General features: G+C 48.5%; 1 protein-coding gene across 1 annotated transcript in view; it reads left to right on the forward strand.

Moving 5' to 3' along the window:
• Positions 1-17,044, forward strand: part of MORN5 (MORN repeat containing 5) — a 35,211-nt gene that overhangs the window by 232 nt on the left and 17,935 nt on the right. Inside the window, exons 2-5 of the mRNA XM_055541763.1 lie at positions 13-110; positions 3,376-3,523; positions 5,185-5,296; positions 8,919-9,050. Of these exons, the coding sequence (XP_055397738.1) occupies positions 13-110; positions 3,376-3,523; positions 5,185-5,296; positions 8,919-9,050 (490 nt within the window). The remainder of the gene's footprint in view (positions 1-12; positions 111-3,375; positions 3,524-5,184; positions 5,297-8,918; positions 9,051-17,044) is intronic.

A 17,044-nucleotide genomic window follows, 5' to 3' on the forward strand; every position in this document is an offset into this window, starting at 1 on the left:
ATGGTGAGGCAGGATGCGCTGAGTCTCAGGTGTCCCAAAGACTGGAAGCTAGAGGCAGGCGCCATGGAGTACACGGGGAGCCAATATATTGGGGAATTTGTAGATGGCAGGTAAGGGCTTCGTTTGATTCACTACGTCCTTGAACATCCGTGACTGGAAAAAGACGGCGGTCTTTTTGTCCCTGCAAAGGACTTTGTATCAGACGCTGTCTCAATTTTTTTCCCTTTTAAACTTCAGGACAACTCTTTTAGGTCGGAATGTTTATTCCCATTTTACAGTTAAGGTAAATGAGATCCAGAGAAGTGAAGTAACTTGTTCAAGGACGTATATTCTAATTAACAGCAGAGCTGAGATACATCCATGTATATATGTGTGTTTGCTATCTGCCAGTATTAGGTACAGGGATAAGAATATTAAAACTGTCAAGATCCTTGCTCTCATGCAGCTTATTGTCTAGTTAGCATATTGCCAACAAACAGAGAAGATAATTTCAGATGGTGGCTTTACTTGAATCTTCCCTCCTCACAGCAACCCTATGAGATAGATACCCCCACTATACAGATGGAAAAAGTGAGGCACAAAGTAGTTACATAACATGCCCAAAGTCACCTAGTTGGCATTTGATAGAACAGAGATGAAAACTAGGTCTGCCTCCAGAGCCCATGATCTTTCTATTATAGAGTCTTGCTGCTGAGCCCCTGTAGAGGATGCACCTAGTTGGAACCATCCTAGAAGGCTTCATGGAGGAGATAATATTTGAAATGGGCCCTGAAGGTTTAGTAGGATCTAGGTGGTTGGAGATGCAAGGTGAAGAATATTTTCAGGCAGAGGGAACAGCATGAGCAATAACTCAGAGGGCTTATATATGAAGCAGAGAGCAAGCAGTTCAGTTTGGCTGGAGTGTAGGATGTGCCTAGGGGAGAGTGGGAACCCAAGCTGGACAGGGTGGAGTCTGTGCTGTGGTGTAGAGAGATTTGAATACTCTGTACAATTCTGTGGGTGGGAGGAGCCATGGATAGACCCTTGGTAGTGCTGGACATTAGGAAATCTAATTTATTTCATCTCTGTATCCCTCCTCATAGTGCATATGTCTGGTAGGCACTCAGTAAATGTTAGCCTCATGAGTGAATAAGAGAATAAATGATTGAATAATATTTGAGATATGGTCATCATACCCTTGTTAAGGATTAACATCTTTATTATAAAGGAGCTCTTTTTCTTCTTTTAAATTTACTTTGAATTTAAAATGAAGGCTTATTACCTTTGGTGTTTTTTTGGCTATGCTGCATGGCTTGTGGGATCTTAGTTCCCCAACCAGAGATTGAACCTGGCCCTCAGCAGTGAGAGCGTAGAGTCCTAACCACTGGACTGCTAGGACTAAGCAAGGCAATTTTTCAAGGCAAAAATTCTAAGACTTTTTGCCTTGAATGATAAAAGAAAAATGGAAGGGGAGGGGGAAGGGAGGGGGAGGAGAAAAGGAAGGATGGAAAGAGGGAGGGAGTGAGGGAGAGTGGAGGTAGGGAGAGCAGATCAGAGCCCATTGCCATTGTCCCAGTAAAAGGCAGCAGGACCCTGGGCCAAGGCAGAAGCAGTAGAGCTGCGGGAGAGAAAAAATGTAGAAGTTTGGGGATTTCATTGCCAGGACCTGGCAACTGATTGGCTCCTGGTCCCACTCAGAGACTGCTTTCAGTCCAGTCCAGAGCCCAGCTCCAGGCTTTGAGCCTGGAGATTGAGAACACTGAGGAGGATCCACTTTGGGAGAGGAGAGGATGAGTTCTGTTTGAGGTGGGCTGGAGATGTCTGTAGATGGTCTGAACAATAACATCTAAGTTACATTAAAAAAAAAAAAGAGGGGAGATGTCAAATTTCTGAGATGCGTTTAGATGGAGACTGTGTTTAGGAATAACAGATATAATCTCAAGCAAAGAGGTAGAGGGATGAAGACGAGTTCTCTCTCCTGCTATGTCTTGCAGCAAAATAAAAGCAAATTAGTTTTTAAGTTCTTCTGCTATAGTTTCATAGCTGTTAATGCAGTAATTTTGCAGAAGTGTCTTTATCCCTATTTTACAGATGAGAAACTCAGGCTTAGAGAGGTAGAGGTCATACAAGACAGAGAGGTGGGGCCAGGCCTGGACTCCAGGCCTGCCTGGCTCAGAAGCTGTGCTTAACCACAGTGCTGTCCTGTTTGGGGCCTGTGTATGGTGGCAAATTCTGTTACCCACTCAGTAAGTTCACAAGTTCTTCTGTTTCCTTCATTCTTTACTTAGTAGATGTTCCCCAGCACCTATTTAAGAAGGAACATGTTTCTAGGAGCTGAGAATACCAAAGTCTTCCTTTCAAGTAGCTTGATTACATAGGAGAGATGAAATGTACAATTATGATACAAGGCAGAAAGTGCTAGGCATCCAATAGAAGTACAAACAAAACCAAAAATAAGTTTAGAGTTAGAAGAGATGAATTCCAGCTAGTGGGGAAAAACAGAGAAGGCATGAATGAATGACTGAAAGCATGTTTCTTAAACTCTCATGGTATATCAGGCCCTTTACTAGGAAAACTGTTATTAGTATTTGGGTTCATCTTGGGCATAATCTCAGCCATCTCCACTGTGAAGCAAGTGGTCATCTGGTCCAGGCAGTACCCTGCCCCTTGCTCCCATAGGGGCATCTCTTCCCCTGCAGAGCACTGATCAAGCATTGTGCAGTTGTTTAGCTAAGTCCGTCACTAGACTGTGAGCCTGTCAAGGACAAGGACTGCATCTACCTTGATCACTGTTGTGTCTATAGTATTGCCTCCAATAGAGTAGACTCAGCAAGGTGCCTGGCATTTAGCAGGTGGTCTATAAATATTTGTTGGAATAAAGGAAGGAAGGAAAGCAGAGGCTTAGGAAAGTCTCCAAGATGGTATATCTAGGATATGATGAAGTGAGACTAAATTCTTGTTTCCTCAGGTGCATACTTTTCCCAGTTTCCTACTTGGGGTGCAGTGGGCAGGGGTGGGCTGGTTGTGGGGAATGGAGAAGACCCGGAATCAGCTCCCAAAAAGCCTGGTCCCTGTCTCTGCTTCACAGTGCTTGCTGTGTGGCTTTGAGCACATTGTTCCCCTCTCTGGGCCTCCAGAAGGGGACTTCCATGGGCAGCATGAACTCTGGGACAGCCCCTACTTGAGAGCGAAGGAGAAGAAATAGACCAACTTTTGCATTCCCTTCAACACACAGCCCCTCTTACTTTTGAGCCCTAAGGGGAACCTTTTTGTTTCTGAACAGAATAGTGCAGGGACAGTTACATCTGGGGACCCTGAGGTGCTGGCTCTCCTGCACCCTTACCTCTGACCCTCCAGTTGCCATGAGGGTTCAGTGACTTCTTTTTGTCCTTATAGGATGGAGGGTGATGCCGAATACATCCTCCCAACTGAAACAAAATACATTGGGGAAATGAAGGACGGCATGTTTCATGGCCAAGGAACCTTGTACTTCCCCAATGGGAGCCGATTTGATGCGGTTTGGGAGAAAGGGTTGGTTGTAAAGGTAATCAGGTGGGGAGGGGAAAGCCTCAGACGGGAAGAGCCCTCAACAGGCACCCTGCCCTCTCCTCTGCTGCCCTCCTCTCCTGCCTCTTGATCTCCAGGGCTCTGGAACCTTCTCCCTATCTATCCAGAAGGCCCCTGGAGAAGCCATAATGAGTCTAAATCCTCTTGTGCCACCAACTGTGTGACCCTGGGCCCATGACCTACCCTTTCTGAGACTCCTGTTTCTTATCTGTACACTGAGGACAGCAGTTGCATTAGTATCATATTGCTGCTGTAACAAATTACTGTCAACCCAGTGCCTTCCAACGACAGAACTTCTTATCTTTTAGTTCTGGACATCAGAAGTCTAAAACAGGCTAGCAGTGCTGCATTCCTTCTGGAGGCTATGTGGGAGGAGCCACTTCCTTGACTTTTCCAGCTCATGGAAGCTGCATGCATTCCTTGGCTCATGGCCATGCATCCCTCTGATCTTCACTTCCGTCATCACATCTCCTCTCTCTCTGCTTTCGTCATCGTCTTGTCTTCTTTCCCTCTGGCCCTCTTGCTTCCCTCTTAAGAGAACCCCTATGATTACACTGGACCCGTATAGATAATCCAGGATAATCTCCCCACTCCAAGATCCTTAACTTAATCCCACCTGCAGAGTCTCTTTTGCCATGTAAGGTTAACATTCATAGGCTCAACAATTAGACGTGGACATCTTCGGGGGACTGCAAGTCTGCCAGCCACAAGAGTACGAGGCATCTCCTTAGGATGGTTATGAGAATAAATGAGTCAGTGTGTGTGAGTACTCTACTCAGTACCTGGCACACAGTAGGCACTCAGTAAGTGCTAACTCCACCATTACAATCAGATGACTTATCAGTCATCTAAGTCAAGAGTTCTTAGCCTGGGATATGTGGGCCAGATAGAATTCGGGATGTCAGTGAAATCTCCTGATTTATATACAAAAGCTTCTGTGTATATGGAACTCAAATTTCCCCAGAGAAAGAATCTATAACTTTCATGGGTTTCATTATGGGTGGGTACAGGGGCTGGCTCATAACCTAAAAAAAGGTTAAGAAACACTCCTTGCTTTTCAGCTTGGAGAATCTAAGCCCCAGGAAAGGGATGTGACTTACCCAAGGTCACCCTGTGAATTAATAGTATTGGAATTTCCACCCATGTTTCCTGATGCCCAGGCCAATGCAATGTGTACATCCTGAGGCTTCCTTTAGCACTAAGGCAGCAAAAGACGAATGTACATGTTTGGACAAAGAGCCGTGACTGAGGGCCCTGACCTTTCTAGCCATGATAACAATAAAACAATAACAGTAACATGTATTGAGTGTTTGTTATATGCCAGCCCGACATTAAATGCTCTTCATGCACTGTCTCACGGAATCTCATTGAACCAGTTCTATTAAACATACAGCATGATTTTCCAACTGAATGCGGGAGGAAACCGAGGGCCATCAAGGGTAGGTCACCTGCCCAAGGTCACACAGTGAGCAGACACACAACTCAGGACTTACAATCATGCCTCCCAGTAACCGCAGCTGTAGCAGCTGTGATAGTGATCACTTCAATGAAAACACCACCCCTTCCCTGGACTTCCATCCTTCTTGGCAAGTGGGCTGTGGCTTCCTCAGGCCCACATGTGTGCACCTCATCTTCCAGGGCACGTACACCTTCTCAGACGGCCTGCAGTATGACACTGAGAACTGGCATTACTGTGACAGCTACGATCGGAGGTTTTACACCGAGATCTGCTACGGCTTGAAGCCTGCAGGTACCCAGGCATCCTCACTTCCCTCACACTCAGATGGAAAGGGAGATGAAAGATGGATCTTAAGAAGTGGGTTGGGTCCCTTTGAAGTAACCCACCCAAAGGAGAGGAGAGAGGAGCAGGACCGCAGGATTCGACCAAGGTCTAGAGCCAGAAAGACCAGTCCTCAAATCTCAGATCCCCTGTACCAGCCAGGGACCAAGGGCAGGGCACTCACCTCTCTGAGCCTCAGTTTCTCCCCCTGCAAAATGGGACAATAGCTTCATTTACCTTACAAGTCTTAGAAATAAGATCACACGTGTAAAGTGTTTACAGCAGTGTCTTGCATGCACAGTAGGTGCGTGGTATACCTCAGCTGCTGTTATTCATCAGATCAGCTGCAACACACGTGGGGCATCCCTGATGGACCGTGTGCTCTGTGTATCGGGGGCTGGGTGAGGCTTTCTGTCATCTCTGTCACACTGAATCTCCAGATGACCCTGCCATGTCAGCTTCCTAGTCCCATGTCACAGAGGAAGAAGCTGAGGCCATGGAGCTCAAGCATGTTTCGAGTGGCAGCGCTTGCATGGGAGCCCATGTCTTCCTCTCTGAGGTCCCTACATCACATTGCCTCCCTGGAAAAATCGAGTTCCATCACAGAGGGGGGACACTGGGGCCTAGAGTCTGTGTCCAGAGAGTGGCAGCTTCAGGGGCTTTCTGTGTTTCTGAGACTTGTGTGAGGTCAGTTGAACCTCAAGAGGCAAGATTTAGGCACAGCCCAGACAATATAGCCAAATATGGGGAAGTGACCTGTAAACTGTAAAAAAAAAAAATCCTGACTTAGAGGTAGTATGGTGGCATTGACAGAGCAGAGAGCTGGAAGGTCGGGGTTGGAGTCCCCGCATTCCCCTCAATAGCTGGATAAGCCTGGGGAGCTCAACCTCCCCAAGGACAGAAAGCACTTGGGGTTGGGGTCCAGATGCCCTGAACGCAGACCTTGGCTTTGTGACCAGGTGAGCCGCCTCCTCTCGCTTGGCTTCCCTGACACCTCACCCTCCCACTTTCTTCCTATCCCATCTCCTTGCCAGCTTCCCCCTCCCCCTCCCCCACCCCAATTATTAATTCTGGGGTTTACCACAGCTCTCTGGCTTAGGCCCTCTTCTGTTTTTGTTCTGTATCTTCTCCCTACAAGTTGATTCACGTCTAAGCCTTCATTTGTTGTTCAGTTGCTCAGTCATGTCCAACTCTTCGTGACCCCATGGACCATAGCACGCCAGGCCTCCCTGTCCCTCACTGTCTCCCTGAGTTTGCTCAGACTCGTGCCCACTGAGTTGGTGATGCCATCCAGCCATCCCATCCTCTGTTGTCCTCTTCTCCTTTTGCCTTCATTTAGTTGAAATCAAAATCCGTGAGCCTCAGATTCCTGCATCCCGTTTCCCCAACACCTCCATTGGGTCGTCTCTCAACTTGTATGCACTGAGTTCATTACCCTGCCCACCAGCCCACTGACCCCCAGGGCTGCTGCCCCAGAGACCATCACTCCCACCCCACCCCCACCCCCACATAAGCCTACTCCTGACTCTTCCTTCCTCCATAAGTGTGCAATCCATCACCTGGTCCTGTGGATTCTGCTTCTAAATATATCCATTCATTTGTTTATTAAACAGATATTTACTGAGCATCTCCATGGGCCAAGCTGAGCTTCTTCATCCTCTTTTGTTGTTATTGTTCAGTTGCTAAGTCGTGTCTGACTCTTTGCAACTCCATGGACTGCAAAGAGTTACATCAGGCTTCCCTGTCCACCACCAACTCCCAGAGTTTGCTCAAACTCATGTCCATTGAGCTGGTGATTCCACCCAAGCATCTCATCCTCTGTCGCCCCCTTCTCCTGCCCTCAATCTTTCCCAGCATTAGGGTCTTTTCCAGTGAGTCGGCTGTTCACATCAGGTGGTCATCCTATCCCTTCTGCACTATTCCAGACCCTCACCCTCTCCCCTTCTTTATCCGAACTCTTGAGATCCACACTGGACCCCCTCTGGGCCATTCTCCCCTCTGTGCTCACCTCCATCTCTGAGAACTGTGGATCTGATGGCCACCAGCCCCCCACCCCCACACAGCCCCTAGTGCTTCCTCACTACCTGAAGGTGAGGCTCCACGCTCGTAAAACGACCAGTGTTCTCCAGCTCCCGTGAGGTCCCAGCCTCACCCCTCGCTCCGTGCCCTTCTCGGATGTTCTCTCTGCTCCCTCACCATGCTTGCTCTCTCTTCCTCAAAGAGACCATGCTCTTTCCTGCCAGTGCCCCTCCTGCCTGGAATGCTCTAACCCTCTCACTTCACCCGGATAACTCCTTCCCATCCTTCAGGTCTGAGCTTAATGCCCCTTTCTTGGGACTCTTCCTTGAATTCCCAGACCAGGTAAGGTCTCCCCATGACAAATGACCGAGCAGCCATGATCCCCTCCCCGAGCTCTGTCACAAGGGTCTGTCTTCCTGGGCTGGCTGTCAGCTCTTGGAGGGCAAAGGCTCTGTGGCCCCAGTGTCTGAGCACATTGTCTGGCGCATGGTAGGTGTTCAATGAAGAGTTATTATCAGACAGGAGTAATAGTACTGACATCGCAGTGGGAGGTGATGGGGTGCACTTAGGGTAGGTACAGCAACGACCCTCACAGACGTTTCCTGAGCACACGCCCTGTGGCAGCCACCGGTTGGATCCTGGGGGAACGAGAGCTATGAGGACACAGTCTGTGCTTTCTGAGAGCTGCCAGTCCAATGCCACTGAAGAACCTTGTAAATGGTTCCTCATGGGGTAGTGATGACTTGGTCACAGGCTCTTCACCCCAGCTGAAACCTGTAGGCCAAGAGCTCCTGGCCTTGGGCCCTCAGCACTCACACAGCACAGGTTTTGCTAAACCAGGCCTCTGTCTCGAGGCGGTGCACAGATTTCCCGCAGCCTCACCTTCTCCTTCAGGGACCCACTGAAGTACCCACTTCCTTCCCAAGTCACTCTGCACACCCCTCCGAAGGCCCCTCCCTCTAAGCCTTGGGGGCAGGCTTTGTTGGAGGTGGGGAGGGTTAAGGCTACCCTTCCCCTCTCTAGGCATCTGTGAGATGGCCTTTGGCAGGAGGCTTCAGGGAGAGAATGGCTGTTAAGTGCTCAGCGTGGAGTGTAACCCTCAACCCATAGTGTCTCGGCTCATCATGGTTAACCAACCTCAGAGCACAGCTCTGGGTGGGACCCTGAGCCATGAGCATGGTGCTGTGCTCAAAGCGTCCCCCTCAGTCCAGAGGACAGGGAATTACAGAGACCACAAATAAGAGGAAACCAGGAAGTTCCTTCTTCCAACCTTATCCCCTTTTCTCAGGCTTTAGCTTCTAAGAGAGATGACACACAGGAGTCCTGACCTTAAAGGTGCACTGACTCTTCTTTTCCTCCTGGTAGTTCCAGTGTCCCCAGTCCTGGGAGACAGTGCCCCAGGTCCTCTTCTCCCCTGATGTTAGCAGCTTAATTTATAGGGCTAGAGTTTTATATATAGTAGTGTGTATATTTAGTAATATATATATATATATATACACACACACACACACACACACGTGTATATATCAGTCCCAGTCTCCTGATTCATCCCACTCCCTGATATCCTTTCAAGGTATCTCTCAACTCACCAATATGGACCCACCTAGAAAGATCCCTCCAGGCTGTTACGACTGCGGAGACGGCTTCTATAACCCGAACACGAGGATAGTCAAGGACTATAATTATCGCTTTCTGAGAAATGCAGGTATGTTTATTCCAAACTCTGTAGCATATATTTTCTCCTCTCTCATCACACATAGGTTTGTGCACAAGTGTGCACACACATACATGCATTTAGTGGGAAAGAAGCTTCTGCCGATGAAAGACAAAACTTGATCGTGTGAGTGTTCACTCTTTGGAATTCTTATGGCTGACAAGTCTATACCTAGTCATAGAGTGGGGCAGAGGATGTTAGAGGTCTAACTGTGACAGCTCATAAGTGTAGCCCTGAAAGGATTCAAGTACCCATCTTTACATGTTTCCCTGCAACTAATGAGTGCCTGCTGTATGCCAGACACTCTGCTTAGTCTGGGCACCAAAGCAGGGCAAAACTAGTCACAAACCCCTTCCTCATGGAGCTTCTTGATGTTGTTCAGTTGCCCAGTCGTGTCCAACTCTTTGTTTGGCAAACAGCAGACAAGTACTATAAACAGTTAATTGCATCATGGAATAAGCACAATGAATGGGAAAAAGTGGCCCTAGATGAAGGGTAAGGGTAGAAGAGAAGGGGGTGGGGTGCCAGAGAGATGGAAGTGATGCTGTGGGAGCACAAAAAAGTGGTACCTAATCCAGAACCAGACATCCTGAGAAGGATTCAAGAAGGAAACAGCCAACTTGAGATCCAAAAAACGATGGGGAGTTGACCCCAAGGTGTGGGGAGAGGGTTTCCAGCCAGAGGAACAGCACAGGCAAAGGCCTGGAAAGTGAGTGATGCCACGTGGTCCAAGAAGCCTGCTCTTCAAGCAGGGGAGTACCTTGGAGGATCCAGAACCTCAGTTTGGTGAGGTTCAGAACACAAGCTGATCAGACTGAGAAGGACTGACTTACAGTGACCGAACTTGCGAGAGATGAGTGTACAAATAAGAATGAGAATATTTTCCTTTAACACCATGATTCCTAACCTTTCTCTTTTCTAGAGTCACAGTTCCACTAGGAGTAACAAAATTTGTGAACCCTCCCCCTCAAAAAGTGCCCACATATGCACACACATAAATATACATGTGTACACACACATCATTTTGCACATGGTTTTAAGGGGTTGATGGTTCCTCTAAATACCCTGGTCAAGAAACCCTACTGTGTACTGTGAAAGAAACTGCCAGGTAGACCAGAAGGCCTGGGGTGGCTAATGAGGGTCTCCACTTCCTGCAGGGAAATTTATTCAGTAATTCAATGAAATGGTTGGATGGCATCACCAACTCAATGGACATGGGTTTAAGAAAACTCTGGGAGATAGTGACGGATAGGGAAGCCTGGAGTGCTGTAGTCCACGGAGTCGCAAAGAGTCGTACATGACTTAGCAACTGAACAACAACAATTCAATGATGATCGGAAATTTGCTTTGCAGTGCTGAAATAAGTACAAAGGGAATTGTCAGCTGATGTTGTAGCTGAATCCTGGAGCTGAGATACCCCTCACCCACTGGGTGCTCTTGGGGAACATTGCAAATGCTTGCATTCCAAGTCCCTGGCACTTTTCTCTATTGACTTCCATCTTCCATGAACAGAGTGTATTATGTGCATGCATGCATGCATGCTCAGTCTTGTCCAACTCTTTGCGACCCCATGGACTGTAGCTCACCAGTCTCCTCTGTTCATGGGATTTTCTAGCAAGAATACTGGAGTGGGTTGCCATTTCCTCCTCCAGGGGATGAGTGTACTGTGTAGAATGCTAATTCTTCTGGATGTTACTAGGCTCCCCTGAAGTTTCTTGATCAAATAAAATAAGGAGATACTGAGTTAAGTAGAACTCAACAATTGTACTTACTGAAGGGCTTCTTGGGGCCTGTAATATGCTGGTACACTTTGTAGTTGTCCTTCCAGACCCTTATTTCAATTGTAATGAAATACTCTCACTTATGTAATGAATTGCTTGCCGTATGTCTCTCCAGCTAGAGGCTAAGATCCCTGACAGCAGGAATTCTGTCTTCTTGTCTCTGCTTGTACTAGTCAGTCCAGTCAGAAAACAAAGAATTTAACATCAAAAAATTGATTAAATAAGTATTGGAGAACTGAAAAAGCAAAACGAAGACATTGGGGTATGAGAAAGTAGTTGCAAGAAGCAGTTACCACCTCAACACTGGGGGGCAGGGGAAGAGATTGGGTTATTAGAATAGGTTGCTGGAGGTGCTCCCCACCAGAAGCTATAATTCAGACCTCTAAGGAGCGGGCACTGCCCAGTGGGGTCTCTGGAAAGAAAGTGATGATGCCGATTCTAGAAGTGTGGGGAGAGCTCGAAATTTGACATGAAAGGCCATTGCTGAGACACTGACCAGAATGGGCAAGCAAAACAGGAAAGAGCATGTTCCCTCCCCCTCTGGCTGCCTCACCACATCTGACCAGCTGGCAAAGGAGAAATGACCTCCATGGGGTCCCAGTCCCAGCATCGCCAAGCAGGGTGTGGAAAGGTAGGTTTGGAGCTGAGAGTCAGTAGCTTCATAACTGGCACCAGCCACTGCTTTTTGTTGCTCAGCATCCAGACACACTGTATTCTGCTGCAAAGATAACACTTTTGTGCTTTCTTGTGTGAGAAGTTCCAACCACCCTTCCTATTCATACAAAGAGACTCCCACCTTCTCCTCTAAAAGAGGAGACCTGGAACCCAACGGACATTGTGTCTGTCTTTAATTGATATTATCCTTTGACAGTCCTGCCTAATCTACAGCCTACACGTCACTGCCAAGACTCTTTCTATAAAATATTAAGGAAAAAAGAGGAAAGAAAGAAATTAGTTCATAAAAGCACATACATAGATGAATAAGTGATATAGATACACATAAACATACAAGCAAGGAAGAAAAGCTGTACTGTTGATGCAGTCCTCTTTCCATAACTGGTCATGCATGCATACTAAGTTCGATTCAGTCCTGTCAGATTCTTTGTGACCCTATGGCCTGTAGCCTGCCAGGCTCCTCTGTCCATAAGATTCTCCAGGCAAGAATACTGGAGTAGGTTGCCATGCCCACCTTCAGGGGATCTTCCCAACCCAGGTACCAAACCCGCATCTCTTACGTCTCAGGCTTTGGCAGGCGGCTGGGTTCTTTACCACCAGTGTCGCCTGGGAAGCTCAGCCGGTCATGAGGCTGGAGTTAGTATTTACAAATTCCTTCTTCCATTATAAAGTCCACATTCCATTTGCTTTCTGCCCGCATTTCAGTCGGTCTGGTGTTCTAACTGGTGAAAGTGAAAGTGAAGTTGCCCGGTCGTGTCCAACTCTTTGCGACCCCATGGACTGTAGCCTGCCAGGCTCCTCCATCCATGGGTTTCTCCAGGCAAGAATACTGGAGTGGGCTGCCATTTCCTTCTCCAGGGGGTCTTCCCGACCTAGGGATTGAATCCCGGTCTCCCACATTCCAGGCAGACGCTTTAACCTCTGAGTCCGTAGGGCAACCCAAATCTTCATTCTTGAGGGTTCTGAATCCCTACTGGTCCTGCCTTTTTTGCTTGTTTAGTCGGTTGGTTTAGTTTTCATTCATTTTTACTATTGGCAGTGGAAGAACTAAGAATTGCCCTAGAGAGCCCCCTTGGGTTCCATACAGCATCCCCTTTCCCCAGCTGTGTAGCAGCAACCCAGCTCCCCCCGCTCCAGCAATCGAGACCCATCACTCCAGCCAGAAATGCATTCCCCCTCTTTGCCTGTTGTTTCGGTGGCATAAGGAGCAAAGCGGCCAGGTGGCTGTTCCCACTTCCGATTCAGTTGAATCATCATTGTATCACTTGGTGAGGCCATTTATTCTTGAGGATGGAAACCTTTGGATCAATAAGATTCAAAGTTACAGGAAAGAGAAAGCAAAAAAATCTCCTTAAAACCTGGCATACTGCTACAGCCCCAGCACCATGCGCAGACCCAGGCACGTAGTAGGTGTTCATTAACTGTGTATGAAACAGGTAAATCAAGGAATGAATGGGTATTGTCAATCTCTACTAGGGAGATATATGTATACCATTTCCCAAAATTGTTTGACTAATTGTAAAATTAGTTGGGAGATGGGGCAGCAGGGAGAAATTCTCTAGAACCAGAGCTCTGGGGCATTCTGTGTTAGCATAATCTTTCTTCGGTTGTGGTACAATACAACTGGTATACAGATTAGTAGAGGAGACAGACCCAGAAACATCTAATCACAGTAGAATGTGATGTGTGCCCTGCAGGAGGGGATGATGGTGGGGGATGGGAGGGAGGAGTTGATCACCTGGCCCGGATGGAGGGTGTCAGTCAGGAAAAAGGTCCCAGAAGTGATGGGTCCTAAAGAATGAGTGGGGGTGTCATAATAGGACTGTTGGGGAAGGGCATTCCAGGCAGAGGGAACAGCATGGGCAAAGACGCAGAGGCATGAAAATGTGTGATGTGACTGGGAAACAGAAACTGTGGTTCCCGGAGTCCTTTATCCTGGTGTAGAGTCCACCTGCCAATGTAGGAGGCTTGGGTTCAATCCCTGGGTTGGGAAGATTCCCCTGCAGAAGGAAATGGCAATGCACTCCACTATTCTTGCCTGGAAAAATCCCATGGACAGAGGAGCCTGGTAGGCTACAGTCCATGGGGTCACAAGAGTCAGGCATGACTTAGCGACTAAACCACCACCACCCATGGGAAACCTAAAGAAGAGCAGACATGTGCAGCGGGGTTGGGAAGAGTGTTAAAGACAGAGAGAACAGCATGTGTGAAGGGTTAGAGATGGGGAGACCGATGCACATCGAGGAGGCTACAGGTCCTTCAGGAGCATGAGACACAGTGCGTCAGGCGAAGACAAGCAGGAGAGGAGGCCCAAGAGGGCAGGAGGAAAGATCACAGGGGTCTTTTCCCCTGGGGGCTTTTGGGAAGCAGGGAAGTTTAGGGTCAAGAGAAACAGTCACTGATGTATCCATTAGGAAGAGTTTTCTGGTTACATACAGAAAAGGGGCCAAAGGAGAGGAGATGGGAGATCCTTCCAGCAAGATGGCAGAGAGGGGCATCTCCAGGGCCACATCTTCGGGGTGGTGGGGTGGAGATTTGGCTTCTGAGTTCTGGCCCCAGCTCCCTGGGTCACCTGCTGGCTGACTCTGGGCCAGTACCTTCCCTCTCTGAGCCCCTTTCTCTTTATCTGTAAAATGAGATCGTTGGGCTGGATAATTTCTAGGGTCCTTCCAACCTTAATAGTCTATGATGGAGGAGAAAGGTAGCCAAGGGGTATTTTGGTCCTGATATTATAGGATGGATCAAGTTTGGAGTATCCTGGAAACCACTAAGAGGGAGTCTCTGTTGGTGGCGAACTGGTCATTACCCTGAACTCACCTCACCCTGCTGGGGACTGCGGTGACCTTCTGCCCATCTTCTGCTTCCGCCCGGGGCCCTTCCTCCCTTGAGGCCAATCTGCCCCTTAAATGGTGCTTCCTGTTGGCATCCTGGAGGCACGGGACTGCTGGCCACGTGGGTCTGCGATGGGTGACTGAGGCCATCCCAGAGTAAACACAGCGGCCTGAGCCACCGCTATCTGAGGCACATGCCACCTGGGTGGGTCAGAACCCGCGGACACTGTTTCCCAGGCGGTCGCAGGCTGGGGGACCAGCAGAAGGGTCGCCTTCCGCCCTCCTTCAGGCAGTTCTGAACTGCCTTACTCCTCCCGCATCTTGGGCTGACTTCCCCACCACTACCACGCAGGCAGAGAGGAAACCCTGGACGGCTAAGCTGCCAACTGCTAGGCTGTGAGCACCCTTGACAGATCCAGGTTTGCTGGACTTGGGTTTCTCAGTGTGCCTTCTTTTTTTTTTTTTTAAATTTTTGACTACGCCCCATGGCATGTGGGACACTAGTTCCCTGACCAGGGATTGAACCTACATCCCCTGCACTGGAAAGTGGAATCTTTAAGCACTGGACCACCAGGGAAGTCCCATGAGTGTGTCTTTCTTAACTGGAAAGGACAGTCCCAACTGCTGGATTGAGGTTAGAGTTTAAAACTCTCCTCCCACTCATCTAAAAGTCTTTGAGCGCTGCAGTGCACCAGGCTTTGGGGAGCATGGCAGGCAAGAATTCTCTCCAACTGTGGCTCTCAAACCTCTGGACCCTGGCTCGCTTCCGGAGTGATTTGCATCATGACCCAGAATGCACACAAACTCATACTCACATGTATTCTTTGTATGTGAGATGTGCGATATTTTCTGTTAAGTTTTTTAAAAAATGCTGGTTGCTATGCACTAAATTGATTTCACAACCTCCTTAAGGGTCAGGACCATTGTTCCAGGCAGCCTTCCGTGACCAACCCCTCCCTCCACCCTGTCTGGGTAAGATGTCCCTCCTCGGGCCCCTACAAGCCTCGCAGCACTCAGCCCACAACAGCAGAAGTATCTCTGTTTGCCTGGCTCCCCCAGTAGACGGGGAGCTTCTTGAGGGTGGGGACCACATGTCATGTCTGATTCAACACCATGTCCCTGTGTCTCACACAGATCCCACTGCTGCTGCTGCTAAGTTGCTTCAGTCATGTCCAACTCTGTGTGACCCCATAGACGGCAGCCCACCAGGCTCCCCCTTCCCTGGGATTCTCCCGGCAAGAACACTGGAGTGGGTTGCCAGCTGGAGGTGATTCAGTGTTTGTCAAAGAAAAGCAGACAGGTGGGCAGAGGACCTGCCTATAAGTCGCTTAGATTCTTCAAAAGATTATTCGCAATTCAATCCCTGGCTCATATAGACAACTTATTATTTTGAATAATAAAAACAAGTCATTACAGGGCTTTCCCTGGCGGTCTAGTGGCTAAGGCTTCTCACTCCCAATGCAGGGGGCCCAGGTTCGATCCCTGGTCAGGGAACTAGATCCCACATGCCACAACTAAGATCTGGAGTAGCCAAATACATACACAAATATTTTAAAAAGCAGGCCATTATATGTAAAAGCTTAAGCTTTTACAAATCAGTGACTCTCAGGCCTGAGTTTTTGTTTGGCTGGCCCCATGCTTGAAATTGCACAGGTTTGAGCACAACTGCAGGAATATTAGTTCCCTTACCAGGGATTGAAGGAGAAGGCAATGGCAACCCACTCCAGTACTCCGGCCTGGAAAATCCCATGGACTGAGGAGCCTGGTAGGCTGCGGTCCATGGGGTCGCTAGGAGTCGGACACGACTGAGCGACTTCACTTTAACTTTTCCTTTCATGCATTGGAGAAGGAAATGGCAACCCACTCCAGTGTTCTTGCCTGCAGAATCCCAGGGACAGGGGTCTGTGGGGTCGCACAGAGTCGGACACGACTGAAGTGACTTAGCAGCACCAGGGATTGAACCCAAGCTCACAGCAGTGAAAGCACCAAGTCCTAACTGCTGGACTGCCAGGGAATTCCCAGCATCTGTCATTTAAGGTACCTGCCATAAAGCCCATGAGCTTTTGAGCCCTGTGTCTCATGGAAACTTCCCATGCATCCAGTGAGCTGGGAATGGGCGTGTCCTGAGATTAGGAATCAAGGTCAAGGAGTGATGAATGATAGACCAGTGATGGTGAAGCTGAAACTCTAACCCACTCCTCTTTTCCTACAAGTCCTGTAGTCTTCTCACTCTACCCTGATGCGGCTTCTGTTGGGACCATAAAGCATAAAAGACAGCAATTCAGTGTAGGCAATATTCCAACCAACACAGCAGACATAAAACAGAGACTGAGATAGGAGCTCCCTACTGCAGGAGGCTTGAGAGCAGGAAGAGGTCAGAGAGATGGTAGAGAAACGCCCAGGACCTGGATCCACGTCTCTGGTTGTCCTCTGGTCCCAGATCCACCACTGGCCAACTGGGTGACCATGCATAGCTTACTTCTTGTCTCCTCTTGGAGCTCTAGCTTCCTCATCTGTAAAATGGGCATTATAGTAGTACTATGGCAACCCACTTCAGTACTCTTGCCTGCAAAATCCCATGGACGGAGGAGCCTGGTAGGCTGCAGTCCATGGGGTCTCTAAGAGTCGGGCACGACAGAGCAACTTCACTTTCACTTTTCAGTTTCATGCATTGGAGAAGGAAATGGCAACCCACTCC

The sequence above is a fragment of the Bubalus kerabau genome, chromosome 11, assembly GCF_029407905.1.
Source record: "Bubalus kerabau isolate K-KA32 ecotype Philippines breed swamp buffalo chromosome 11, PCC_UOA_SB_1v2, whole genome shotgun sequence".
NCBI classification, from domain to species: domain Eukaryota; kingdom Metazoa; phylum Chordata; class Mammalia; order Artiodactyla; family Bovidae; genus Bubalus; species Bubalus kerabau.